Source organism: Triturus cristatus, chromosome 6 (assembly GCF_964204655.1).
Source record: "Triturus cristatus chromosome 6, aTriCri1.1, whole genome shotgun sequence".
NCBI lineage: Eukaryota > Metazoa > Chordata > Amphibia > Caudata > Salamandridae > Triturus > Triturus cristatus.
In genome coordinates, this window is record NC_140589.1 from 999,726,830 (window position 1) to 999,754,727 (window position 27,898).

General features: G+C 45.5%; 1 protein-coding gene across 2 annotated transcripts in view; it reads right to left on the minus strand.

Moving 5' to 3' along the window:
- The window catches only part of LOC146820912 (uncharacterized), a 516,513-nt gene extending 492,418 nt beyond the window's left edge, over positions 1 to 24,095 (minus strand). The window contains exons 1-2 of one of the 2 annotated variants that reach the window (XM_085609307.1): positions 23,572 to 24,095; positions 15,077 to 15,193 (exon numbers count right to left, since the gene is read on the minus strand). In XM_085609307.1, coding sequence (XP_085465433.1) covers positions 15,077 to 15,183 — 107 coding nt within the window. In that variant the 5' untranslated portion in view covers positions 15,184 to 15,193; positions 23,572 to 24,095. The remainder of the gene's footprint in view (positions 1 to 15,076; positions 15,194 to 23,571) is intronic. The other variant, XM_085609308.1, reaches the window with a different exon arrangement.
- Positions 24,096 to 27,898: the final 3,803 nt, after the last annotated feature.

The following is a 27,898-nucleotide window of genomic DNA, read 5'->3' on the forward strand; positions in this document are numbered from 1 at the left end:
TCCCTGACCCCCTCCCACCTTCCCTCCATGGTCTGTGTGTATGCCATCATAGTCTCATTGTTGCTCTCCATGGTGTGTCTTGTTTCTATTGCCCATCCTGCCTTACCTCCATGGTCATCTTGCTGCTCCTGCCCTGCCCCCTTGCCCCCAGCCCTCTGTTTCCATGTGCAGACCCCTATTCCCCTTCCCTGGCTTGTCTGTTCCATTGTAATGAACCTGATCTGTCCCTCCTGCCCTTTATGGTCTGTTATGTTGCAGCTTTCTCTCCTGTGTCTGTCCATTATGGTCAGCTAGCTACCATTGCCTCTTTCCCCTCTTTCTCTGTTGTCCATGTGCATGGTCCTGTCCCCTCCCTATTGCTTTCTATGGATTGTTGTGCTGCACTCCCACCCCGCATGCCCTGTGTGGTGTATTGTGCTGCTGCAAACCCTGACGCCTGCCCTGTAGGGTCAGTTTGGTGCGCCTCTCCATGTCCTTCCTGTCCTCTGTTATCCGAGTCCATGTCCCTACCCCAATTCCTCCTGCCTACCATGATCCAATGTACCAAATTTTGAACTTGGTAAGAGGGAGATTTTGAAAAAAAACTGGGGCATTGATTTTCCCCTTTGAGTTACATTGAAAAAGAGGAGATTGTAGGCAGGAGACAGATCAAATAAAGCCCATTTGAGCTTAAAAACATTGGACGTTTCCTGGCTGAAACGGGTCTGTTGGCATGTATGGTTGTACTACCACTGCCTCTTCCTTCTGCCCACAATGGACTATTATATTGCCACAGCCTCTTTTGCCAGTCCTGTATTGTTGGTTTGTTGCCCCTGCCCCCCTTACCACTGCCCTCCATAGTCTGTTGTGCTGCCACCGCCCTTCCTGCCTGCCCAGTGTGGTCAAATTGTTGCCTCTGCACTCTCCTATCTGCATTCAATTTTCAGAGTCCATGCCCCTGGCCTCTGCCTCTCAACAGTGCCCCAATGAACAACTAGATTGCTAACATTCTATTTTTATTACAAAAGTGTGGAATGCCTGACGTCATCTTGATGTAATCAAAACTGTAATATCTAGAGCATTTCCTTTAGAAATTACATATATGAGAGGGTCTTATTTGCATCAAAATTATGGTTAGTGCTCTAAATAACTAAAATGAGGACATATTGTCTGAGTTTTCAAATAGCGACAAAGAACTTTTAAATTATTTGTAATCTTTATGTTTTTTTATCCAGTTGACCACTTGATTAAATGTTGCACCTAGGGGAGAGGATGTGGTGTTACTTCCAGAGCTGCAGACTTTGCAACTGGGGAACCAGGTTGGAGTTTCTGCTTCAGCTCAACATTCTGTGATTCTGGTCAAATCACTTAATCTCCCCGTGTCTACAACCAAAATTAATTTGATCTTGTGTGATGTAACCAATGCTCATGTAAAGCACTCTAATACCTGACACGTCTGCACTATATAAAACTGCAAATACACAAAAAATAAGTGTTTTGCACACTTCTGTCATTGGGCTACATGTGGGTCATATGTGTGCTTCATTTGGGCTCTTTTGTCTCTGGTGGCCATCTTGGGAGATTTATTTGTTATGAAGTTTCCTAATTTCCTCATTTACTGCAGTCTCCTCAGTAGGAAATGCTTTCAGTTTTTTACTTTGATTCCATCAAGAAGGTATTCAGATATGTCACACATTTGCCATAAATTCTGAATATTAGCACTCTAGTTGCTCATTAGATCACTGTAGTAAAGCTACTGCTCACCACGGAAGTCTGCTGCTGGTATTAAAAGTGCATGTTTCAGTCTGCATATCAGAATTTTTTAATGAAATAGAAGGGGATTTGAGGAGTCACTCAAAATGTGCCCTAATTTTTCTTTCGTCAGCACTAATCATAATTTCTATGGCAAAATGAACCCCCTGATTGTGTTCCTTTTTAAATTAAATGTTTTAATTGTTACCAGTTTATTCCAATCAAGATGGCTTCAGGTGTGCCATACTTTTGTCATACGTAAGACAGTAAGCACTCTAGTTGTTCTTAAGAACACTCTGGGACATTCTGTTATTGGGCTATACTTGGGCTACATCTGGGTGATATTTGGGCTACATTTGGGCTATTTTGTCTCTGGTGGCCATCTTGGGAGATTTATTTGTTATGACGTTTCCTAATTTCCTCATTTACTGCAGTCTCCTCAGTAGGAAATACTTTCAGTTTTTTACTTTGGTTCCATCAAGAAGGCATTCAGATGTGTCACACATTTGCCATAAATTCTGAATGTTAGCACTCTAGTTGCTCATTAGATCACTGTAGTAAAGCTACTGCTCACCAGGGAAGTCTGCTGCTGGTATTGAAAGTGCATGTTTCAGTCTGCATGTCAGAATTTGTTAATGAAATAGAAGAGGATTTGAGAAGTCACTCAAAATGTGCCCTAATTTTTCTTTCTGTAGCACTAATCATATTTTCTATGGCAAAATGAACCCCCTCATTTAGTTCATTTTTAAATTAAATGTTTTAAGAGTTACCACTTTATTCCAATCAAAATGGCTTCAGGTGTGCAATACGTTTGTCATAAGTAGGACTGTTAGCGCTCTAGTTGTTCTTTAGAACACTCTGGGAAGCTGCAGTAGAACACAAAGGAATCAACTGACAGTCTCTGCCCTTGTTGGATGTACATGTTTTACTGAAAATGTCAGACTTCATTCTCACATGACTGAGAAAGATAATGTGAATTTACAGAAAATAAGCTCTCAGTTTAGCTTATAGATCACCTTCCAAATCTCTGTGGGAAAAGCATGAGAAAATAGTTTTCTCTCAAACATGATTCATGATATCACAGCAGAAGGCTTTTTCACATGGTAAAATCACCTTAGAACACACCACAATTCCTAAAATGAGTATGGTACCATCAACAAATGATTTATAATGTAACTAGAGTCTTAAAATCTTCTATTAACTGCAATGCTTTTTAATGAGGTGCTATCATGTATATTGGTCCCAAGATGGCTGCCAACACTTCTTGGATGAAGTACTGACAGCTAATCAGATCTCACGATGAGATGTGTGGTTAGGCTCCGCCCAGATATATCTATCTTTTTAACTCTACTTTTCTCTGGAACTACTGAACGGATTTATACCATTTAAGCAAAAGGCACGAGTCTGAACTGAGGACTACCTCTTTGCCAAATTTGGTGTAATTCCATTCAGCATTTCGGGCTGTAGCTGCGTCAACAGGTCCTATGGGAAAATGCATGGGGAAAAAGGGTTTTGGGACCCCCCTTTTTTCTCTGCCCCACTTGACGAATCACCGTGAAATTTTCAGGATAGGAGCGGACTGGAGCTGGCCATAAGATTGGAAAATATCGCGAAGATTTGTCAATCGGCGCCAACGTTATTCCAAATAGAATGTTGCGGATTTCCTATGGAAAATAGGTCTTAACTATAACTACCTACTGGCGACTGCCAGTAGGTAATATATATATATATATATATATATACAAAAACAATGGTCCATCCTTTAGTAGTTAAACGTGTCCTCCATAGTGACCCTAATAATACTTCTTTCAATCACAGAGTAAGGGGACTGAAGGACATGGCCTGAAAACAAGTCGCCATTTTGACCCTGGAGTGTATGGCAGTGTATGTGGGAGTTGGAGTATATAAATGACTATACGTGAGAGTCAGTGATTGTAAGAGTGCCTGTATGGATGAGTGAGTACTTGTATCAGTGATTGTATAAAAGAGTAAGAAAGTGTTAGTATATGTTTGAATAAGTGAGGTGGTGTGTGTATAACTGTATAGGTGAAGAAATGGGAGTGTGATTGATTCTTTGCATGACTGACTAGGTGTGTGAGTAACTCCATGGATGAGTGGTGGTGTGTGAGTGTCTGTAAAGGTGTATGAGTGCATATGATAGTGTTGTATTGATGAGTGACTATATGCATGAGTGATTTGTGTGGGTGTATGAGTGGATGTGTGTGTAGACCTAGGAATCAGTGAGTGCGTATGTAGTACCTGGTATTGGTGTGTCGATGGTTTAAAAAATGGTAGTCTGTATTTTACAGTGGGTGTCTTAAAGGTTATATTCGAGTGTGAGGAGGTGCATCAGATTTTGACATGGATGATGTCATCAGTGATGTCATCAGTGATATCATTTGAGATGTCATCAGTGATGTCACTGACCATGTCATGAATGATGTAATATGTGAGGTCATCAGCAGTGCATTGCGGGGGCGCGAGTTATAGTTAGCTGAACTAACTATAACTGGGGAATTTCTATGGTTTTGCACGAGTGAAATGTCCAACTAACTATAACATCCCTGAAACCTATGGTTTTTTCAGTGAATTTCTACGGTTTTTTAAATGCTAATTTCTAACTATAACGTGCCTGAAACCTATGTTTTTTTCAGTGAATTTCAATGTTTTTTAAATGCTAATTTCTAACTATAACGTGCCTGAAACCTATGGTTTTTTCACTGAATTTCAATGGTTATTTAAATGCTAATTTCTAACTATGCCTACAAAGGTAGGACATGTAAAGAAAGAGGAAGAAAAGCGCAGAAAGAAGCAAGAAAAATATAAAAAGTCCAGAAAGACGAAGAAAAGTGCAGGAAGAAGCAAGAGATTTGCAGAAGGAACCAACAGAGTAGCTGAAAGTCCTCCTGTGCCCCTAACTTTTTACTGATGGGTCCTGGTGGTAACTGACTGACTAACCAGGACCGGAGCCAGTGCTTTGCTAAAAGACACTTAGAATACAGTGAAAGCACCTAAATACACTAGGGAACACTATGCGTTGAGGGTACCCCTGTGATTAGCATGACCCCCTCTGTTTTTGCCATGAGTTAGTGCCTGGGTCATTGCATGAGTACATGGGTACTGAGTGGATGATTAGAGTACTGTAAGGAGAGTGCATGGTGAATTTATAAGTGCTTGGGTTTTGGCGGAGTGATTAAATAAGTACATGATGCTGGATGGGTGATTTGAGGAGTGCATGGGTAGTGACAGAGGGATTTCTGGAGTGCATGGGTACAACCTGGGTAATTGGAGGAGTGACTCAGTACTCTGTAGGTGGTTAGAGATCTGCATGGGTAGTGCACAGGAGATTGTAGCAGTGTATGTGTTAGTGCCTGGATCATTGCATGAGTACATGGGTAGTAACTGGATGATTAGAGTGCTGCAAGGACAGTGCAAGGTGAATTTAGAAGTGTTTGGGTTTTGGCAGAGTGATTGGATAAGTACATGATGCTGGATGGGTGATTTGAGGAGTGCATGGTTAGTGACAGAGGGATTTCTGGAGTGCATGGGTACAACCTGGGTAATTGGAGGAGTGAATCAGTACTGTGTAGGTGGTTAGAGATCTGCATGGGAAGTGCACAGGGGATTGTAGCAGTGTATGTATCAGGGCCTGGGTCATTCCATGAGTACATGGGTACTGACTGGAAGATTAGAGTACTGCAAGGAGAGTGCATGGTGAATTTATAAGTGCTTGGGTTTTGGTGGAGTGATTGGATAAGTACATGGTGCTGGCTGGGTGATTGGAGGAGTGCATGGTAGTGACAGGGCGATGGCTGGACTGCATGGTACTGCTCAGGGTATTGTAGCAGTGCATGAGTAAGTGCGTGGGTCATTGCATGAGTGCATGGGTAGTGACTGGATGATTAGAGTGCTGCAAGGAGAGTGCATGGTGAATGTATAAGTGCTTGGGTTTTGGCGGAGTGATTGCATAAGTACACACATGTCACCTCAGGCCCCACCCCCTCCCTTCACCACTGTGCAAACGTGCCCCTGGAAGTTTTTAAGTTGTGGGATTAATTCCACTTGAATCCTGAGGGTCCCTGGGGGCCAACTAGCCCACCAGGTACCTCCATTAAGCGCCACAGAGCTGCGTTGCAGAGAGGTGGTCTGAGGCCACGTCCCTTTTTACACCTCTCTGAAACGCAACTTGGTGGCGCTTACTGGACGTACCTGGTGAGCTAGTTGGCCCCCAGGGACCCACAGGATTCAAGGGGACTTAATTCCCCAATGTAAAACGCACCACAGGGCGCGTTTGCACACTTGTCACATCAGGCCATGCCCCCTTCCTGCACCGCTGTGAAAGCGCACCCCCTGGTGCATTGTAAATTGGGGAATTAAGTACCCTTGAGTCCTGAGGGTCCCTGAGGGCCAACTGGCCCACCAGCTACCTCCAGTAAGCAACACAGAACTGTGTTGCAGAGAGGTGTAAAAAGGTGCATTGCCTCTGAACTTTTCTCTGCAACGCAGCTCCCTTGTGCATACTGGAGGTACCTGGTGGGCTAGTTCGCCCCAGGGACCCTCATGATTGAAGGGGACCTAATCCCCCAATTACAATGTGCCAGGGGGTGCGTTTGCAATTTGCTATGTCAGGCACCACTGTGCAAATGCGCCCTCTGGCACGTTGTAATTTGGGGGATTCATTTCCCTTGAGTCCTTAGGGTCACTGAGGGGCCACTAGCCCACCAGGTACCTCCAGTAAGCACCACAGAGCTGTGTTGCAGAGAGGTGTAAAAAGGGGCGTTGCCTCTGAACACCTCTCTGCAACGCAGCTCCTTGGCGCATACTGGAGGTACCTGGTGGGCTGGTTGGCCCCCAGGGACCCTCAGTATTCAAGGGGAATTAATTTTCCAACTTACAACACGCAACGGGATGCGTTTGCTGAGTGCTGCAGGAAGGGGGTGGGGCATAACCGCGATGCTGGCTTTTTAAAACAAAAACAATTATTTCACAAGGGGGGCTGTGTGGCCCCCCTTCTTTTACATTAATTGTGGTCCTAGGGACCCTATCCCCCAGTGCCTGCTCTTTTTTTTTCTTTATAAAAAAACCGGGAAGGGGCCATGCGGCCCCCTCCCGAGGCCAATTTTGCCCCCGGGGATCCCATCCACCGGCGCATGGCCATCCTTTCTTTTTAATTATTTTTGGGAGGGAGGGCACGTGGTCCCCTCCCGAGGCCATTTTCAGCCCCGGGGACCCTATCCCCCTGGGCATGGCCAGTATTTTTTTTTTTTTTATATATTTGGAGTGGGGCCGCGTGGCCCCTCTCCTTAGGCCATTTATGGCCCCGGGGACCCCATCCCCCGGGGACGGCCTTCCCTTTTTTACTTATTTTTTTAGTTAGTTATTAGGGGAGGGTGGCTGCGTGGCCCCCCTCCCAGGCCACTTCTGGCCCCGGGGACCCCATCCCTCGGGCCGGCCCTATCCATTGGGGACCATGGGGGACCCCAATTTCTCCATGGTTCCGCCGGCTCCCCACCTCCTGCGGGAGCCGGCATTGCTTTTCCACACGGGAAGCTGCTGACATGCATCTCCCCATATGGAAAAGCAATTGTGCTTTGCTTCATTTAAGCAAGAGCAGATTTCCCTGCTCTCGCTTCAATGAAGCAAATCAGAGTTTGCAATGACAGGGCTGTCATTGCAAACAGCAGTGTCCTGGGGTGGGCACCTCGGGACACTGCAGGAATCGGCCCTGGGGGGTGGCGGTCCCCAGGGCCATCAAGAGCTCCAGGAGGGGGGCCCCCCTCCCATTGTTTCAAAGCCCGGGGAGGTGCTGGTTCCCGGGACCAGGAGTCTGCTACGGGCCCCATATCTCAACATTAAGTGCCCCGGGAAGGTGGCGGTCCCAGGGGTGTGGGGGGGCTTTGGTGGCCTCCCATGCATTAAAAAAGCAACCCCGGGGGTGGTGGGTCCCAGGGCTGCGGGAGGGCTGAGTGCCCTCCCGCACATAATTTGAAGCAAGCCCCTGGTGCTGGCAGTCCCCGGGGTTGCGGGGGGCCGTACAGGCCCCCGCATATATTTGTTACAAATACCCCTGGGACCTGGCCCACCCGGGGGCCTCAATTAAATGAAGTGCTAGAGCCTGCGCTTCTTTTTTTTAAAAGTTTGGCTGGATTCGTGACACCAGCGCAAATTTCACCAAGATTATTTTTTTTAAAGGTTTTTTTGGCCCTCGGGGTCCTTGTGGGACCCCCTGAGCAGGCCTAGGGGGTCAGGGTGTTTCTACCCTTCCCCCTTTTCTTTTGTTTCACCTTTGTTTTTCTGTTCTCTTGTGACTCGGTTCTACAGTCAGAAGATGGCTGCCAACATTTCCTGGTTTGGAGTGTTCACAGCCAATTAGAATAAAGCTCGTGGTCAAGAGGGTACGCGAACCCTCCTCAGCCATAGATATCGATATTTTTATTTTTTGATTTTCTCAGCAACTAGTGAACGGATTTACACCATTTTGCATAAGGTCGCTTTCTGAACCAAGCACACCTTCTTGCCAAATTTGGGGTAATTCCGTTCAGCAGTTCGAGTTGTAGCCTTGCCTAAAGTTTCCTATGGGAAATTGATTTTTTGACTCTTATTTATTGAATTTCTCAGCAACTACTGAACAGATTTTCACCATTTTAAAAAAAGCTCGCTTTCTGAACCAAGCACTACCTTCTTGCAAAATTTAGGGCAATTCCGTTCAGCAGTTCGGGCTGTAGCCTGTCTCACTCTGTATGAGTACCTTTATTTATGTTTGTTGGGGTGTTTCAGAACTGTTTAACTATCATTATGGATTAATGATTGACTGGTTTAAAAGTTTGTTACCGGCATCACACACAATAAAATTGTTTGACCCGACAGCATTCGCTGCAGATTATTTATTAATGCCCAGATGCTGAGGGAAAAAGGGCAACCCCATTTCCACTAGTGCTTTATGAAAAACATCAGATTTTATACTCAGTTGAGCTGTAATAATTTATCAAATATTTGTAACTCTAAATTCAACCCTTTGTTTTTCAAGACATATGGTCTTTTGGTTTTCACTTACAAAATGTAACCTGCATTTACCAGTCGGACAGTCAAAGACAGCAAGAATTCACAACAAATTTGAAACTTGTTACTTTTGTTCCTGTAATGGGAAAGCTTGCCTTTGTATGATCTACTTCTACGTACCTTCTAGAGATCGGATCACCAAATGCCCTATCCCACCGACCTACTTTTGTAGCTTACTTGAGTTGTTGTTTAAGTGTGTAATGCCTCTATGTTCCCATGTGTTTTCCAGGTCTGGCTTTATCCAAGAGCTTTTGATTTTAATGAAATATTATGTAAAATATACGTATACTTTCAGCCAGCCCTCTCCATCCATTGATCAGTTGTGTAATTCACATTTTTCTTACAACCCTTAAAGCATACTGTGTGGGGCAATGGGTCATGCCTCTTCAGATATTTGCTAACTTCACCAGATATTTGCTAACTTCACGGTGAGTTGAAGTAATTCCCTTTAGTGCCAAGGACTACTACAGCAATGCGTGTTATCTTTGCTTTGAGACAATGTGTTTTTTCATACTAGTGAGTGCCAAGAAGCTACCCCAACAATAAAGCTACAAAAAACATCACAACACATACCAAACTTTGATACAGCCATTTCCAGACCAATTGCTTTTGCCAAGGCGTGTTTTCTATGTGCTTGCTGGAGTGGACATCCTTAAGTCAAGGAGGGAAAACAAGCACCTTGCCAGGTTTCCCATTGTTTAATAAATTCAGGAATTTACAAGGTGGGTCCAGATGAGAGAGAAAATAAATAAGAATGACAAAAACATGCCATTTATTTATCTGGCATGTATTCATTTTCTGAGAACATTCCACTTTCATTACATTTGCCTTATAGCGGATGAATGCTGCCAGAATACTCTGGGAGAGACTTTGTAATCATAATGTGAGGGAGTGCAGTGAAGATTTAGAAAGATAACTTGAATGTGTTTCATGTATTTGGGACAGTGTTCCATGCACATAAAAGGATATCAACTGCCCCCTAATTGTGCATACCCCAAGTCACTGTGAAGTTCTTTTGCTGTATAGACCGATATAGGTGGAGACCAAGGGGCAGATTTACTAAGGACTTGTACTTCTCTTGCGTGATGAAAGCTGTCCAAAGCAAGGCGAGTCCTTTTCTGGGATTTACACAAAACTACATTGCATTGTTTAGTAAGCTCTGCCTTGCGTTACTTTTATGTTGGGTAGGCGTTACATGGGTGGAGCATGGGCATTCCCGTGCATCCACCCATCTATTTTGATGCAAACCCAGATTTACAAAGACTTTTAAACCTGGTTTTGCACCAAAATCATGTACCTATCCAATAAAGTCATAAAGAGAAGAATCTGGAGAAATATCTTTAATTCTCCTCATTAAGTCCTCTTTCTACATGTGCTGCATTTTGCAGCACAGAAAGAAAGAGAAAATAAGCCTCTATGGATTGCTTTTGTGCAAATAAAAATATACCTCTAAGTATTGCCTTTGTGCACAAAGGTGTGCCTTCCTGCATAAAAGCAATCTAGCCAGTAAAGAAGGCACCTTGCACTATGGTGCAAGGGTGCCTGCATTGGTGCTAGGCAGTGTGAGAAGTTGGCCTGATATATGCTGTCCACTAGTTATAGTGGGCACCCTGTATCAGTCCAAACAACCCCTTATTGGTTATAGGTTAAAGACAACCTTTATTGAAAGCTATCCTAGTGGTAGCTATGGAGAGCAGCCTTCAGGCTAAGTCTTGAAGGAATGTAAAGCAGCTTGTTTTACCAGTCTATAATCTCTTGAGTCACTAAATGAAAGATATCCACACCAGGTATATATATAATGTGAGAAGTAGAAATATAGGAAAACTCTGTTTTGCATTTGCAAACTTTGATTCGCAGAATTTGTGACCACAAAAAGAGCAGTACATCTGACCCTTTGTCCTTTGTGAGTTCAAATGTAGCTGAAATAAGTGTGCTCAATGGCGTGCTCAATTGTACTCAAAATGTGCATGTGGCTGTTCTAAACCAAGATAAACTTTCTTACACCAATCAAAGAGACAGGCGGAATCATGTGAAGTCACAAAATTCAATATCGTATCTATTAAGGACTTGAGTTGTCGTTGCATGACACAAGTTGTTGAAAGGCAACACAAGTCCTTAAATGGTATATACAAAGCAATGCAAGAGTCTATTTGCACCGGCTTGCATTACTTTAAAAAAACAGAGTGGCATCCTTTGCATTTTGTTACATTTCGTAGTGGGAGGCATTCCATGTGTGGAGCATGGGCATTCCTGTGCATCCACCCATGGCCTCTGACACAATCCCAGATTTACTTAGGGTAGTAAACCTGGGATTGAACCAAACTTGTATGCCTGCCACAGGGAGACTTAACAAGAAGAAATATCTTTTACATGATTTGTTAGGTTCATTCAAACATTACTAATGTACTTATTAGTTCAGGTGCATGGGTGCCTTGTGCTAAATCAACAATGAGGTGGATGTCACCTACCACGATCATGCTGTTTGAGGATCGCTAGTAAAAGGTGAAGAGGTGCAAAGTACGCAGGGCACATTAGTAAACTCTCTTTTCAATGCAAATGTTGGACTTAACAAAGACATATACAAAAATCTTAACCCCTTCGACGCGCATGACGGAACGGTTCCGTCATGCACGTCGGTTGCGCTGTGCGCATGACGGAACCGTTCCGTCATGGCCCCGCCCGCGCACGGAACCTTCAGCGTGGCGCGGAAATCCGCGCCGCCCTGAAGGGGTTAAACTCTGTCAGAGGTTTGGGCTAAATTATATTGTTCACAAAGATAATTGTTTTAATACAATGGTGACAGTCATTAGAATCTACCACGTATACATATATGTATATATGTATGTATGTATGTATGTATGTGAATAGGCATGTGGTATTTGTTTAGTGAGAATGTATCCAAAGTCAGCAGACATTCTTTTAGAACGCCACAAGTGTGATAGCAACTTGTTAGACATTGTGCAAGCCAGAGGGTGTTAATATTAAAAAGACTGAGCTGTGGACTTCCTAGTGGGGAAAAGATTGGAAATTCACTATTCAAAGACTGGATAGACAAGGTTTCCACAAAAAGACTTGGACAAACAAATCATCTCATAGAGAAAAACGTGTCCATCATCCTCTTCACAGGAGACGCACGCAGCTCTAGACACCATGGTAAAAATTAATTTCCTTATCAAGCATCCCATGAAAAATGTACAGTTTTAATTTCAGGTGCCAACATCAAATTGCTGTGCTGTGGAGTCCAGGGGCCACTTATTGTAAGACGTTATGACAAAAACAACCCATACTACTTTATGAATCAGTAAAAGGGAAAAAGCAATATATGATGAATCAATTCACCCCAGTGTAAAAATGTAGATATTAAAAAGAAGTGTAATATGACTGGCAAATTATAATTAATAATGGTTAATTGAGTCAGAGGGAAAACAGCAGAATTCGTTTATTGAGCTACTTAAAGCACCACATTTTCTGTCAAACCTGCTACTATTCTCAATAAATCAGTTGAAAAAACTCAATTATTTTCTGCACGCATTGGACATATAAATGTGTCCCTCTGTTACAGGTGTTGTTAGTCTGCTATGTTGATGACTAAGGTAATTACACAAATACGCTAAAGGTGAATGCACTGGAGTTACAATATTGGGAATACTGAAGTATCCATTTTTCTGCAGTCATAGATGATAAAATATATGAGCCCATTATTGCATACATTGTTGGAAGCTCCTAAAGCAATTCCCTTGAATCTGCTTTGCTGGAATTCCTTCAGAGTAACTGACAATATGGTTGGCCTTAAGATAAGGAAACTGTGTGGGGCACAAGAGGATAGTGAATATAGGGCATCAGCCAACTTTCAGACAAATGTTTCAACATAGCCCTATGGAAAAAAGACTAGTGCTTCGAAATAGGACCTTATTATGTTTAATTATTCGAGCCAGAGTCACATGAATGTGCTGTGACTTCTAGGTATAGTACACTGGGCCTACTCCTGGCAATCAAGAGCAACACAAGAGAACTACAAGTATAACTCACAGCTACAATGGATAACAAAGAGGCCAATTCAGTTGTATCATATGCGAGATACCGACAAGAAAATAATAAATATGAACTTTTGTTTTTATGTATTTTTTATTTACTGTTTAATAGCTCCTACACCCATGGTCATGATGGTGTAAAGAACTACAAAATGGAGCGGAGGGCAGACTTACACTCCAGACAAGTTAAAGCAAAGCCGAGGATTCACAAAAAGATGCATTTTTAGCTTTCACTCTAAGACCCTCAAAGCATCTTAGATCCAAAAGTAGATCTTTCTCAAGCTAAGGGCCTTGAACACAGAATGATTTGCCTCCACAATGGTTGTGCGTCTACATAAATATACAGGAAATATATTGGAAAAGTTTGGAGATTGCTACAAGGACATGACGTTGCCTGTCACAGAAACAGTCTTTCAGTGAAGGTCATAGTCTCACTCATCCCTCCACACAGATGCACATCTCAACATATCTTAAAACACAGGAAGTGCCCTTTCTTTGCTTATTCAAACTAATCCAGACAATGAAAATGTAAAATGGGTGACTGACCCTTGTTCGGGGTGGCTCCTCCATGTGGGTGGAGAAGCGTCGTCCCACTGCTTTCTTGCAGTGGGAGAAGCAGAAACATAAAATGATATTATAAATACCATTTTATGTTTCTGATTCTCACACTGTGAGAAAGCAAAAGAAGGGTTTAGGGGGGCAGGTGGGTGGGCGGTCCTGCAACAGGGCAGGGGAGGAGTGGCTAGCTCAATGTTACGGGCCCTGACTGTTTTGTCAGCCCTCTGGGGACGACCAAACCAGTCATGCACACTCTCCACTCTCCATTTTCTCCATGTAGGCTGCATGTAGCCTACTTGGAGAAAATGGCCTCCCCATAGATGCATGTTTAGGGCTTTGAATAATCAGTGTTATCTTTACATTTATACATGTTTAATTTTTTAGAAAAAATAAGTAAAATGTCAAAAATATTGTGTAAAACATGGCGAAAGAGTACCTGAATGTTTTCATTGTATTAGCTATCTCCTTCAACTTTAGGTAGGCAGCATTTAATAACAAATGTTCACATGAGGTAGGCGAGTTCATGGCATTTTCGGTAAGCTGTGAGTTATGACATAGTGAAATGAATATTGAATGGAACAAAAGAGACCACAGATGTGAGAGACCAAAACTTAAGGTGCTTTCAACGCTCCGGAGGCTTGCAGTTATCACTGACTTTTGGGGTTTAGGGATATTTTTGTAAAGCTTGGGTCTCTTTTAGAGAAAGATCGTAGCTGAAAAATTCCCAATTTGTATAGGAAACTTGATATTAGGGAGAATTCACGTGTTCAATTTCCTTGTTAAATTTCCTCTGTTGTAGGGACAGTATGGTGGAGGAAGTTCAGCTGGTGGATTTTAAACCAAATTTAGATTTTGTTTCAAATGCTGGAGAACTTTGGCTTATCACTAAACTCTAAATTAGACCTAAATTTGTATAAGGCAGGGTCACGGGACTATATCAGGCCATGTACTGGGCCCTTCAACAAGTACTTTTAGAAGCTCCCAAAGCAAGGTTACTTAGAGCCTCATTTAGAGTTTGGGGGATGGTTACTCTGTCATAAACCTGATGGATGTCCTGTCCGCCTAATTATAGGTGAAATATATCCAAAGGCACTTGAAACAAGGCAGACAGGATATCCATCACGTTGTGATAGAGTAACCCATTCACTCTAAATCCGGCCCTTAATTGTTGTCATGGCAATTACATCTTAGGATGTGGACATCTGGCGATTTCTACTTGGGATGGTGGCTTAACTTGTGCTAGTGTTTGCAGGTGGTAGGCACTGTCACTCATTTCTGTGGAAACAGACTTATTTTTCATTATCAGACTTTGGGTAAGAGTAAGAGAGAAGCAGAATAGGGAGAAAGAAGGAGAAAGGGAACGACAGGGAGACAGTGGCAAAGGGAGAAGGCGTGGAAGAAAAAACTTCATGGGAGAGATAAAGACACAGGAAGTGTATAGTGGTGGACGAAGGAGGCATAAAGTGGAATTAGTATCAGACAGCCTTGGTATTCGCCAATCCTAGCATTAGGGAGGCATGCTCTTAAGAATAAAACTTGGAACCATTAACTATTTTTTATAAAGTATTGCAGACATGTCACTTTTTCAAAGTGTATCTAATCTGAGTTAACCATAAAACTAGATTCCCTAGGTACAGGAGTTTTTTGGTCGTGGTCAGTGTTGTAACAGTGTTTGCAGTATCGGTTTCAACATTTACCTCATGGCTGAGTCCGTACCCAACGCCGGCAGTGCGTGCGCCCGGAAGTAAAGGAAGATAAACAAAACGAATGACACCAGCAACTGCACGCTGCTCCGGTGCTCCATCACTGAGGCTCTAACAGAGAAAATAAGAAACAAGCATCACTCACGTGCATGTTAGACTTTTTTGAGCCATCAGCCATTAAAAAGAATCAACGTAAATATCTTTATGTGTGTGTCAGTTTAGTCAGCTGCCAGTAGCAGAGGAAAGAAAAGCGCAGTGTAATAATTACGTTAAAGACACTGCAAACCCCCGCACCTTCCACATGCGGCCAAACGCCAGAAAACCTTCAACAAGTGCAAATGTGTAAACCCTGGGGACACTGCTGCTCCGCAGGCCTGGTTCTAGTGGGTGGGCCGGGTGGGCCAGGCCCACCCAAACATGAGCCTGGCCCACCCAAACGGGAGCCTTGGCCCTCGCAGTGAGGGCTTGAAGACAGGCGCGCAAAGCACACCTCGTGCGTGTCAGCCCGGGCCGAGACAGCTTCCCGCCCCGGGTGCGCGCACACAGACAGTTTTAGAGATTATCGCAGCCGCACCCGAGTACTTCACAGGTCTTTGAAAGACCATTTACATGTTAAACGAGGCTTTGTTCATTTTTTCACCCCTTCATCCCCACATGGCAAAGGCGACAATGTTCTGCTGCGTGGATATTTCTTTTTCTATGCAGCGCAGGAGAAAAGAAGTTTGTTTATTTTGATTCACCTTTCCTGACCCCTGCAGCGACTTATCACATCAGGCTGTGACACAAAGTTTGACTAATGGAGTAGGTAAGAGAATGTGTTACTATTTCTTTTTAAAATCTGCGCATGCCCAGCAGGACACATACTAAGTGTGCGCTTCATTTAAACAGTTTTATCATTATCATGGCCGATGCAGGACAACAATAAAACAATACAAAATGCCCAGATAACGCTGGTGATAAATGATCCTGCTGGAGAGCATTCATTTGTCTGTTAGTAGTTTTTAAATGCAGATGAACTGTATTTTATGTGGAAGCTCAGTGGGTTACTGCCTTTGTCACTGAGATCCTTGTGTTACTTACAGTTCAGAAGTTACAATCCTAACATAGGACAGTGACCAATGAACTGTCATCAAAGAGCTGCACACAAACATGAATGGTATAGTTAGAACTTTGCTTTTTTTCTGATATAGTTAGAACTTCCCCAGTCTTTCATTATTCTAATGTTGCTAAAATGAGTATGTCTGGGCAGATATACATTTTTATCAGTAAAGCTGACCCCCATGGAATACTCTTTAAATCCTAAGGTTGTTTCCCCAGAGCAAACCCTCTTAAAATATACTGCTCACCAGTATGGATGACATGTGATTCATATACCTTGTAATCCTCATTGGCTTATGTGACATTCCCTGTAGATTGATTTATATACTTGTAGGATTCATTGTCCCTGTATAATGTGTGCGTGGTGTAAAGTACTGACACATACTACACTGATATGAGTAGAGTTGTACAACAAATGAAATGCATATGAGAGAGGAGCTATGTAAAGATGAGGGGCACTGTTGGAGGGTGGCAGTGAGGGAATCCGAGGAAGAGGTCAATAGAGGGAGGGGCTATGGAGCGATGAGGGGCACTGTTGGAGGGTGGCAGTGAGGGAATCCGAGGAAGAGGTCAATAGGGGGAGGGGCTATGGAGCGGTGAGGGGCACTGTTGGAGGGTGGCAGTGAGGGAATCCGAGGAGGAGGTCAATAGGGGGAGGGGCTATGGAGCGATGATGGGCACTAGTGGAGGGTGGCAGTAAAGGAATCTGAGGAAGAGGTCATGGGGTGGAGGGGGGAGCTAGGGAGAGATGAGGGGCACTGCTGGAGGGTGACAGTGAGGGAGTCTGAGGAGGAGGTCATGAGGGGATGGGCTACAGAGAGATGAGGGGCACTAGTAGAGGGTGGCAGTGAGGGAATCCGAGGAGGAGGTCATGGGGTGGAGGGGGGAGCTAGGGAGAGATGAGGGGCACTGCTGGAGGGTGGCAGTAAGGGAGTCTGAGGAGGAGGTCATGAGGGGGAGGGGCTACAGAGAGATGAGGGGCACTAGTGGCGTGTGGCAGTGAGAGAATCCGAGGAGGAGGTCATTAGGGGGAGGGGCTACAGAGAGATGAGGGGCACTAGTGGAGGGTGGCAGTGAGGGAATCCGAGGAGGTGGTCAATAGGGGGGCCATGGAGGGACGAGGGGCACTGTTGGAAGGTGGTAGTAAAGGTTATTTACGGAGAAAGAGGTTATTGGTGCGGTGCCAAAAAAGACTTTCGCATCAGCGCTGAAGCCGGCCCTATCATGGCCTTTCTGTTTTTGTTTATTTAATTAGCAGTCGGGTCATAAGGGCTACTGTGGAACATACTTTAAAGTGCGTGGCTAATTATATTTACCTCTATAGTCAATGTTTTAAGTTTGAAGACCTAATGTTTTTACCGGGAAAAATGAAAGTGGAGCCCAGTGGTGCCTGATATGGGGCCGGGGCCCAAGGTCAGCTGTGAGATAAGGTGCACTGGAGAGGAGTAGTGGATAATCAAGCCTGTAAGGGAGTGCGTTGCAGAGTCTGGGGTCAGGTGGAGGTAGTAATGAAGAGGGATTCTCCCTGAAGGCTCGCACAGATAGAGCCTGTAAGGGAGTGCGTTGCAGAGTCTGGGTTCAGGTGGAGGTAGTAATGAAGAGGGATTCTCCCTGAAGGTTCACACAGAGGGAGCCCGACAAGTGTCACTTGCCTGATACTCCCACCTCAGAAACCTCCTCTTCCCCTCAAAGGAACATTACATGGAAAAAACACTTTTTGAGAGTGATAATATTTAGAAAGAGATTTGGAAAAGAGAGCGTTTTACTGGGCCTTGTAAGACTAGAAGAGATAAAGGTGGGCCCGGAAGCAGGCCTGCCTAGACATATATGCGACAAATCGAGCCCGCAGTGGCCCACCCAAATGCACCCTTAGCCCACCCAAATAAAAATTCCTGGAGCCGGGCCTGCTGCTCCGTGAGAATATGCTACCATGCAAACAAAGCACGGCTGCGCCTAGCGCGCGTGTGAGATGCGCAGGAGGCTGAGTGTGGGTGCTGAACAGAAAGTGGAAGGGGGCTGCTGGGACAAGGCACTGCCCGCGGCTTAATGGTGGGAACAAAACAATACAACAGACGGGAAGATGGAGGCGCACTGCCTAAAAGTGGGGGCAAAATACAACGGAATAGATGGCGGAGTGGGAAACATGTTTTGGAGGAGGCAAAGTTGTTGGGGCAGTAACAGAGGATGAAGTCCATGGATTATCAGGTGTGGGGGGCAAAGTGTCGCTCCACTCCCTTGTTGGACACAAGCTACGAAAACATGCAATAAATAGGTGTGTCTAGAGAATCTATTTTTTCCGGATAAAAGCGAGGATGAGGTCTGAGTCCTGGTGAAGCACTCCTGCCCCTAAACCATCCATCTCACCGGACCTTGCTTTTCACGATACAGTAGGCACCACACGACCCTACTATGCAGCAATGCACAAGCCTATAAATCAATGCCATTGAAACTATGTTTTGTTTTATAGTTAAATCTGAAAAGAAGCGCAATGTAAAACTATGACTGGGCTTCTTCACAAAAGAGGCAACCACCTCTTTAACACCCCTTGCCGGAAACTAGAAATGTTAAATTCCAGCACCTGGTAGCTCTACTATTAAAACCCATTGTCTGCACAAGCTGCAATATAACTGTTGTTAAACATTTAGGATGCATATCAAGTATTAGCAATTTAATAACAATAAATATTCATATAGCCTCTCGTACCACTCTTCTGCTATATAAATTACAAAGAATACCATTACCCATTACATTGCACCCACTTAGATAGATAGGAGTCTGAGGTTGTCTAGCTTGGTTTGAACTTATGCTCGACTTATCCCCGCAAAAATAACAGTTGATGGACAAAATGCAGAATTCTGTCATACCATCATTCCAGTACAGAGATCTGGGCCTAAATCCATTGTTTTTTTGCTCACCGTGCCATTTCAGTTTGAACCCAGCCAGGATAGCTTGATTCCAGTGGCATGGAGAGCACGGGACCCACGTCTGGGCATACCCGTCCCACTCGGGGTGACAAATGCAAAAACAACAGATGATGGACAGAATGCAGAACAATATCATACATTCACCCCAGTACAGAGATCTTGGCCTAAATCCATCGTTTTTGCTCACCATCCTATTCTAGTTTAAACCCAGCCATATGCAAATCAGTCTTGACGCTGTGCCTCATGGGAACAGTCCAGCCGGAACTGTCAAGCCAGGTCATCCCTGGACTGGAAACAAGCATCCTAGGACCGGTTTCGGGGTTTCACCCTCTTCAGCCAGGATAGCTTGATTCCAGTGGCATGGAGAGCACGGGACCCACGTCTAGGCATACCCATCCCACTCAGGATGAAAAATGCAAAAACAACAGTTGATGGACAGAATGCAGAACAATGTCATACATTCACCGCAGTACAGAGATCTGGGCATAAATCCATTGTGTTTTTGCTCACCATGCCATTCCAGTTTGAACCCAGCCATATGCAAAACAGTCTTGACCCTATGCCTCATGGGAACAGTCCAGCCCTTACTGCCGAGCCAGGACCTCCCTGGACTGGCAAAAACCTTCCTAGGACCGGTGTTGGGGTTTCACCCCTCTTCAGCCAGGATAACTTGATTCCAGTGGCATGGAGAGTACGGGACCCACGTCTGGGCATACCCGTCCCACTCGGGGTGACAAATGCAAAAACAACAGTTGATGGACAGAATCCAGAACAATGTCATACATTCGCCTCAGTACAGAGATTTGGGCCTAAATCCATCGTTTTTTTGCTCACCATGCCAGTCCAGTTTGAACCCAGCCAAATGCAAATCAGTCTTGACCCTGTGCCTCATGGGAACAGTCCAGCCCCAACTGCCAAGCCAGGTCCTCCCTGGACTCGAAACAAGCATCCTAGGACTGGTTTCGGGGTTTTACCCTTCTTCAGCCAGGATAGCTTGATTCCAGTAGCATGGCGACTTATCACCACAAGCGGGAACAGCGAGCATGCAGCTCGCTTGGCTGTAACACTTGCTGTAGCGCTTTGAGACGTGGGTGCAAAGTGCCACAAAGCAGCCAGATAACATTCCCATTAAGATGCTGTTAGAAATGGGGTTCTCTAGTTGGCAGAGGTAGGTACCTTTATTCAAGTAGGCACCCTTCTTCCTAGTCAGGGTATGGGGATACACTTCATAAATAACCCCTGTTCGCCCCCTTGGTAGCTTGGCACGAGCAGGCAGGCTTATTTCAGAGGCAGTGTGTAAAACATTTGTGCAAACACACAGTAACACAGTGAAAACACTACAAATGAACTTCACACAAGTTTAGAAAAACAAGAAAACTTATCTAAATCAAACAAGACCAAAATGAAAAAAATCCAACATACAGTTATGAAAATATGACTTTTAAAATCGTAAAAACAATTCTAGCTACAGTAAACTGTAGATGGAACACTTTCAACACAATGTACCTTCGATGAGTCAAAATCATTAGCAAAAAAAGCCGCAGGGAAGGTGATGTGTCAGTCCCTTGGGTTCAGGGAAGGTGATGTGTTGGTTCCTTGCTTCGGGGGCGGTGATGCATTGGTTCCTTACTGCTGCGCAGGGGAGGGGATGTGTCAGTTCCGTATTGAAGAGAAGGTGCTGCTTCAGTTTCTCACTGAGTGGAGAGGTGATGCATCGGTTTCTTATGGCGACTTTGGCGTCACTGCAGACTTGGCAATCCGGTGCAATGTGTGGCGTTCCGGCATGTTACAGTCCTGTATGCAGAGGCGGCACTCAGGCACTGCATCGATTTCTCCTGGCGTGGTTCCACAATGCGTCGGTTCTTGAAGTGCGCACAGTAGGGCCTGCGTCGGAGTTGCTGCGGTGATCTAGGACTTCGGAGAGCGGTGCAAAAGACTCAAGTGCAGCGATTTCTTCAGCCGCGTGCAAGCACTGCGTTGGTTTCTTCAGCGGCTCGGTGGCGATGGGTGGAAATTCTTCTTGCAGAGAAGCGCTGAGCCAGAAGCAGGTGCGGATGCGTCATGCTTCTTCAGTTGTTTCAGGTTTTCTCAGCTCCAAGCAGCAGGACAACCTCCAGAGGCCCAACAAAGTCACCTCTAGGCAGGTCAGAGCCCCCAGCAATGGAGTTCAGGGGAGCTGTTGGTGAAGTCTTTGTGTCCCAGAGACTTCAGAACAGGAGCCAAGGTCTACTTCAAGCCCTTGGAGATTTTTCACAAGCAGGAATACACAGGAAGGCAAAAAGAGTCAGTCATTTTCCTCCACCACAGACAGATGCAGCAACTACTGGCCAACCCACCCCTCACTCAGAAAAGGCAGCGCTCCTCACACAGTCCTTCCACTCTTCTTCTTGGCAGGTTCATCTGGTTCTGTAAGTAATCTAAAGTTCTGGGCCCCAATATTTATACTACATTTTTCTTTGTTCTCTTGTGACAGAGCGGCACTGAGCCCAGTCCAAACCAGTTCTGTCCTCACTGGTGCAGCTTCCTGCCAAGAGGTGGAGACAGCATTGTTCAGGGCAGACCAGCTCTATTCAGTGCAGAGAAATCTCCTTGCACTACTCTAAAAACAGCCTAGGTCAATTCAGCCCAGCACTGACTCACTCAGGAAAGGCAGGTCACACCTCAACCCCCCCATGGCTGTCTGAAGAGAATTCACATCCATCGCCTCTAACACTCCAAAACCAGACAGCCAATTCACAAACCAGCAGAGGCACAGAGGATAGTTGAGCACGAAAATATCCACTTTCTAAATGTGGTATTTTCAAACCCAGAACATAAAAATCATCTTAACTAAAAGATGGATTTTTACATTCTGAGTCCAGGCATACCAAACTCCCTCTTTCTGTCTTGTTCTCATGGGAAGGTATACTTATAAGATGTTATAGCTAAATCCCCATTCTAACAAAAGGGATAGATAGCCCTTACATAGTGAAAAACGAAATACACTGTAATTCACTACCAGGACATGTCACATTCACTGGTACATGTCCTACCTTTAGTAAACACAGCATCCTGCCCACGGGGTACCTTGGGCCTACCTTAGGGGTGGCTTACATGTAAGAAAAGGAAGAGTTGGGGCCTGGCAAGTGGGTGCATTTGGCACGTCACCATGGCAGCAGAGACTGCACACAGACACTGCAGTGGCAGGTCTGAGACCCTTTGGAAAGGCTGCTTGCGTAGGTGGCACAATCAGTGCTGCAGGCCCACTAGCAGCATTTGATTTACAGTCCCTGGCACACACAGTGCACTGTACTAGGGACTTAGTAGTAAGTCAAACAAGCGAATCATGGAAACACCAATCCATAATAACAACTTACACAGATATAATATGCACTTTAGCACTCATCAGCAGTGGTAAAGTGCCCAGAGTCAGAAAACCAACCAAAACAGGGTCACAAACAGGAGGCCCAAAAGCAAAAATTCTGGGGATAAACCTGCTGGAAAGGCCAGGTCTAACAGGTGAGCTTAGTTCTCTATGCATACAGAATTAATCACTCCGCCCAAAGCTAAACTGTCAACATTTATTCTTAATGGTTGAATATAATGAAAACATTGCACTGCACAAAACTTAGTGCAAACGTGTTGAAAAGTGACATTCAGTTTAACAGCATGGGTAGTTAGTATCTTAAAGTGTCTCGTACAGTGCACGGAGCTACGCGCAATTTCATGTGAAACCATAAGCCTCCAAATTGAGAAAGATATTAAAAGAAACGACAACGTGGAGGTCTCTTTTCAAGTTCTGAATTTCATTATTTTAAAAGAAACGTGCCATTCCTGCTAGTGAACGTATCGAATTGTTCAACAGTCACGGTTGAGCTTTCCCATTAACCTACTACAGAATATCCATACAAAGTTTCTAGTTTTTTCAATAAAAGTTTGGGAACAGTTCTTGTTTGTTCATAGTAGTTTATGTGCACAACAAAATGTGAATAGCTACTCACGATGTCAGCGTGGGATCGTCTGGTTCCCTGCGGCTGGGGCACAGTACCACCTTGGAGGGGCTGGGAAGGGTGCTGCCACTACCCAGTGCTCTCAAGCAAGTCACTCTCCGAGCTCCGCGGTGCTGAACCCGCCCTCAGCTGCGGGACTGAGAATCTGAGCCGCAGAGAGCGCACACAGGCCTCGTTTATTTATTTATTTATTTACTTACTTACTTGATGCTGTTTTATATAGCAAGAACTATACCCAAAGGTGTCAGAGCTCTTTACAAAAGAACCAGGTAAGTTACATAAGGTACACAAGATAGACTAAACATGCTAACAAGTTACATGTATACAGTTACAAAAGTATACAAGAAAGACTGAGCACACTAACAAGTTACATACATGTAGCTACAAAGCTAACAAGTTGCATATTTATATTATAAAAAATTAAAAGGTGTCAGCGTTATGTTAAAACAGGAGTAAAATACATATTTACAAAGTTGACCTTATGTGAGCACTAGATGGTGTTAAGGGTCAAGACTTGGGTTGAATTATTCCAGGAAGTGCCTTCTCCTGTTGCAGGTCCCTGTACCGAAGTCTCGCCTCTCCAGTGCTGCCAGCCCTCCTCCCTGCTCAGCTGTGCTCAGCCATAGCAGGGGCTCGTTTTATAGAAGCCGGCATCTGCCTCACGAAAGGCAGTCGGGTTATTCGGGCCAGGAGACGTCACTGCTGCTCCGCGGGCGTCATTCACAGACAGCACGGAGCTGAGGCAGGGCCCACGTGACCCTCGGTACAGCGCACTGTACTGATTGGGGACATTTGTTTTAAAATTGATATAGAGCAATGAGAGGCATCCGTCGCGGGACGATTCCACCGTGAACGAGATCGTACATCTGATTCGGGGTGGGGGGGAGGGGGGGGGTAGCAGGTGGGGCGACAAAGCTCAAGGCCAAGGTGGTTCAGTGGGCTAACGTACCACGCAGAGGTGCAGATGCAGACTGAAAGTCGTTGGTGCAAATTCTGACGTGTGTTCAGACTTTCATCCTATTGGGATAACGCTGCCTGGAGCGCTGTGAAACTACTTAACTACTTAGGTGCCGAGTGCACGTAAGCATCAGTTTTTTTATTTTTTTTAAACCGGACTTTATCCCTTGAGTTCCGGCAGCCGTGTTGAATACACAGTGTTGTTTTGCATTTTGAATTATGTTTTCATGAACCGTTAGTCAACTTCCTCTTCATATTCGTTGTAAATACTTTGGTAACTGGTGCTCTTTATGTTACTTGTACCCGCACTGGTATAGTTATTGACCGAAACACCAAATATACCACACGCAACTCTTTTACGGATCTAGTAAGAAAGAACTCTTTTGAGAAGAGCGTATCTCGAGCTCCGGCTCGCATTTGCGTTTCTCGTTCTAATGTCTTCTCATTTAAATACCAGTTGAAACGGGTTTTGTAGAAGTCGGATCCCATTTGTCTGTAGCCGAAAGTCAGTTGCAAAAGGAGTTTCTCGACTCGGTGTATTTGCCTATCCCCCCTACCGTTAAAGATTGCATTCGTGCACATCTTGCATATATCTCGAGCGTAAAATTAATTTGTGTCTCCACCTTTCAACCAAATGACTTCTCATATCAACCAAGGATGCGATTAGGTATCAAATGTGGCTAAATGACAAAATTAGACATTTTAGTGCATTATGTAGACATAAGCTGGAATGTTAGTACCAGTTTGCAGAGGCATAGGGGGAGGAGAGCGATTAGATGGGTGATGGGAGGGATGTAAACTGTAGGAAATCATGGCTGATGTAGCCGCCCTTCATTTAGAAGAACTGATTTGGTGAATTCTACCAAAAATGTACACTTCAGGATGTGGGGCAGTGCTTACAAGTGTGGTGGTGTCGGGCTGCTGGCTTTGCGTACGTTAGCGGGGCTGCGCCCATTCAAATAACTCAGCGTCACAGAGCATGAGAGTTAGGTGGCGACTAACTCTGTGCGGTCACGCCCCTTCTTTATTAGTCTGCGCTCCACCTGCCGGCGTGAGCGCGTGGGTACGACATTTCCGGCATCTGCCTGGGTGGTAGGTTGGACCGCCAACTTATTACATCCCATCCCAACTTAGTCCCTTTTTCTTTTGCCGGGAGCCCGCTGTGTCCTTACTTGGCATGTAAAGTCCTTCAGGCGGGAGCATGGTCTGGGGTTCTCTCTCAGTCCATATCTGGGTTGACAGCCCCGGGCAGTGGATTGGGATCCCGGTGGCCCAGATGTTGTTGTTGTTGCCTCCAGGGCCCCTGGCATTGTTGCTTCCGCCTCCCTGCATGTCTCGCTGGATGTCACAGGAGGCGTTTGCGATACTGTGTTCATGTGGGATTCATCTTGCTCTGCTTCGCTGTTCTCTCCTGCTTCTCTGACACGGTCGGCTTCCACGCTGGAGGGAAGTTCGGGCACCTTTTTGAACCAGGAGATGTTTCGGGTCACTTTCTCTCCTTTTTCTACGGTTATTGACACCGACACTGACTACTGTCCAGTGACCTGGTTTGTACCTGGTTCAGAAATTTCCTCCTGGTCTCCTATCTTTCATTATCACAGTGTCCCCTCTTTGCACCTTCCGCGGCGTCGCCCTCCTGGTCCGGCTAACGGCAAGGTTTTGCATCTCCCTCCGCTCGAGGGCGTCTTCCTCACTGTATGATGGCAGGGTCCACCCTGGGTAGACAAGGAGAGTATCACGGCTGACCCCATTGAACATCAGTGACCATGGTGTTCGGCGGGTGGTGTGGGGGGTGCTGCTATACTCTCGGAGGAACAGTTGCAGGTTCCGCTCAGAGTCTGCATTTTCTGCCACTGCAATCCGTAGGGCCTTATTGAGGGTCCTCATAAACCTCTTAATCTCCCCTTTGGGTTCTGGCCATTGCGGGGTGATGCGGCGATGTCGTATGCTATGGTGTTGCAGGAACTCATGGCATTCGTTCTCTTGGAACGGGGGCCCATTGTCTCCTCTGGACACCCAAACATTGCAAATATCTTCTCAAACACCAGCGCAACCCGGGAGAATGCGGTTGAGCTGACGACTTCTACCAGGAGATATTTGGAGTAGCTGTCGATTATGGCTACAGTCGTCCGACCATAGGCAAAACTCCCAAAATCGATGCTCACCTTCTCCCACGGGGCCTTCCCCTGCTCTTCCGTCTGAACGGGTGCCCGTCTTTCTGAGGCGCTGGTCAACTGGCAGGCTGGGCACCTTCTCACAGATTCTTCCACCTGGGCATCGAGATCTGGAAACCACACCTTTTCTCACATCCAGGGCTTCATCTTCTCGATACCTTGGTGTCCTTCGTGAGTCAGTTGTGTTGCTTGATGTTGTAGGGTCACCAGTACGACGATTCCGGATCCTTTTAGCAGAATTCCACCTCGGGTTACACTTGGCTCATTCCTGAGCCTCAACATCTTCATGAGGCATTCTTTCTCAGGCCCGGCCCAACCGTTGGCAGATTGCAAGAACTGGTGCCAGTTTCCTCCTTGGACAACAGCGCGTACTTAGGTGATTACGGGATCTTCTTCTGCTACCGCTGCAATGTCCTCTAGAGTCAGAGCTTTTGGGCACGTGATGGTTGAGATCATGTTCAGGTGGGCTTCTAGCGCCTCAAAGTCTGATTCTTCTCCTTGCTCATCTTGTGGGGCCGGATGTCTCGAGAGGAAGTGGGCGGGATTTTTGGCGCCTGGTCGGTAGGCTACATCCATTTCATATTGTTGGAGTCCAATGGCCCATCGCTCAATCCTCGGGGGTGGAAGTGGTGCTGACCCACTGAATAGCGGCACCAACAGTTGGTGGTCTGTGGTGACCTTAAATGGTTGGCCGCAGGTGTATAAATGGAATTGACGGCACGCCCAGTGGATGGCCAGAGCTTCCCTCTCAATTTGCGCATAGCACTTCTCGGTGGTTGGAAGCGCCTTGCAGGCATACGCCAGGGCCGCCCATCTTCCTGGCTCTTGTTCCTGGGTTAGCACTGCCCGAGGCCTACAGGGCTGTTGTCGACTAGTATCTCCGTCTGGTAGGGTCGAAGTACACCAGTGTGGTGTGGTCAAGGAGGGTGGCCTTGACTCTCTGGAAGGCTGTCTCTTCCAGAGTCCCCCATTTCCACATAGCGTCTGCTTGGGTGAGGATTTGGAGTGACTCCGCAATGGTGGCCAGGTCAGGGATGAATCAGCCACAGTATGTGGCCATCCCGAGGAAGCTTCATACTTCTGACACAGTCACCGGGGCTGGTGCGTCCTTGATCGCTTGGGACTACTGTGGATCCACTTGGATACCCTCCTGATTGAACAGGTAGCTGAAGAATTTTATCTGCTTCTGGAAAAAGAGACACTTCTCCTTGTGCAGGGTGACGCCATGGTCTTGAAGCCGCTTTAGTGTAGCTCTTAGTTAGTGCTTATCCGCAGTTTTGGAGTAGATGAGAATATCATCACTCACATTCAATACTGTTGGTAGACCGGTCAGGATCTCCCTCACTGTGTCCTGGAACACCTCGGCTGCCGATGATATTCCAAAATCGGGGCATTTTATATCTTCTCAGCCCGAGGTGGGTACTGAACCTGGTTATGTAGCAGCTCTCTTTGGCTAGGAACAACTGATGATAACATTCAATGGAGACACAATAAATGTTAGCAGCCTCCTAGTATAATAGTAGGGACTGAGAATTGGTTTGCTTTAAGTTGTCGACGGCGTTTCGACCCAGCTAACAATGTGGGGTCTCGTCAGGACGTATCAATGTAGAGACACCTGAAAGATGATAATCACTGTGTCAGAGTGAAGCAATGTAAGCGAAGGACAGACTATAC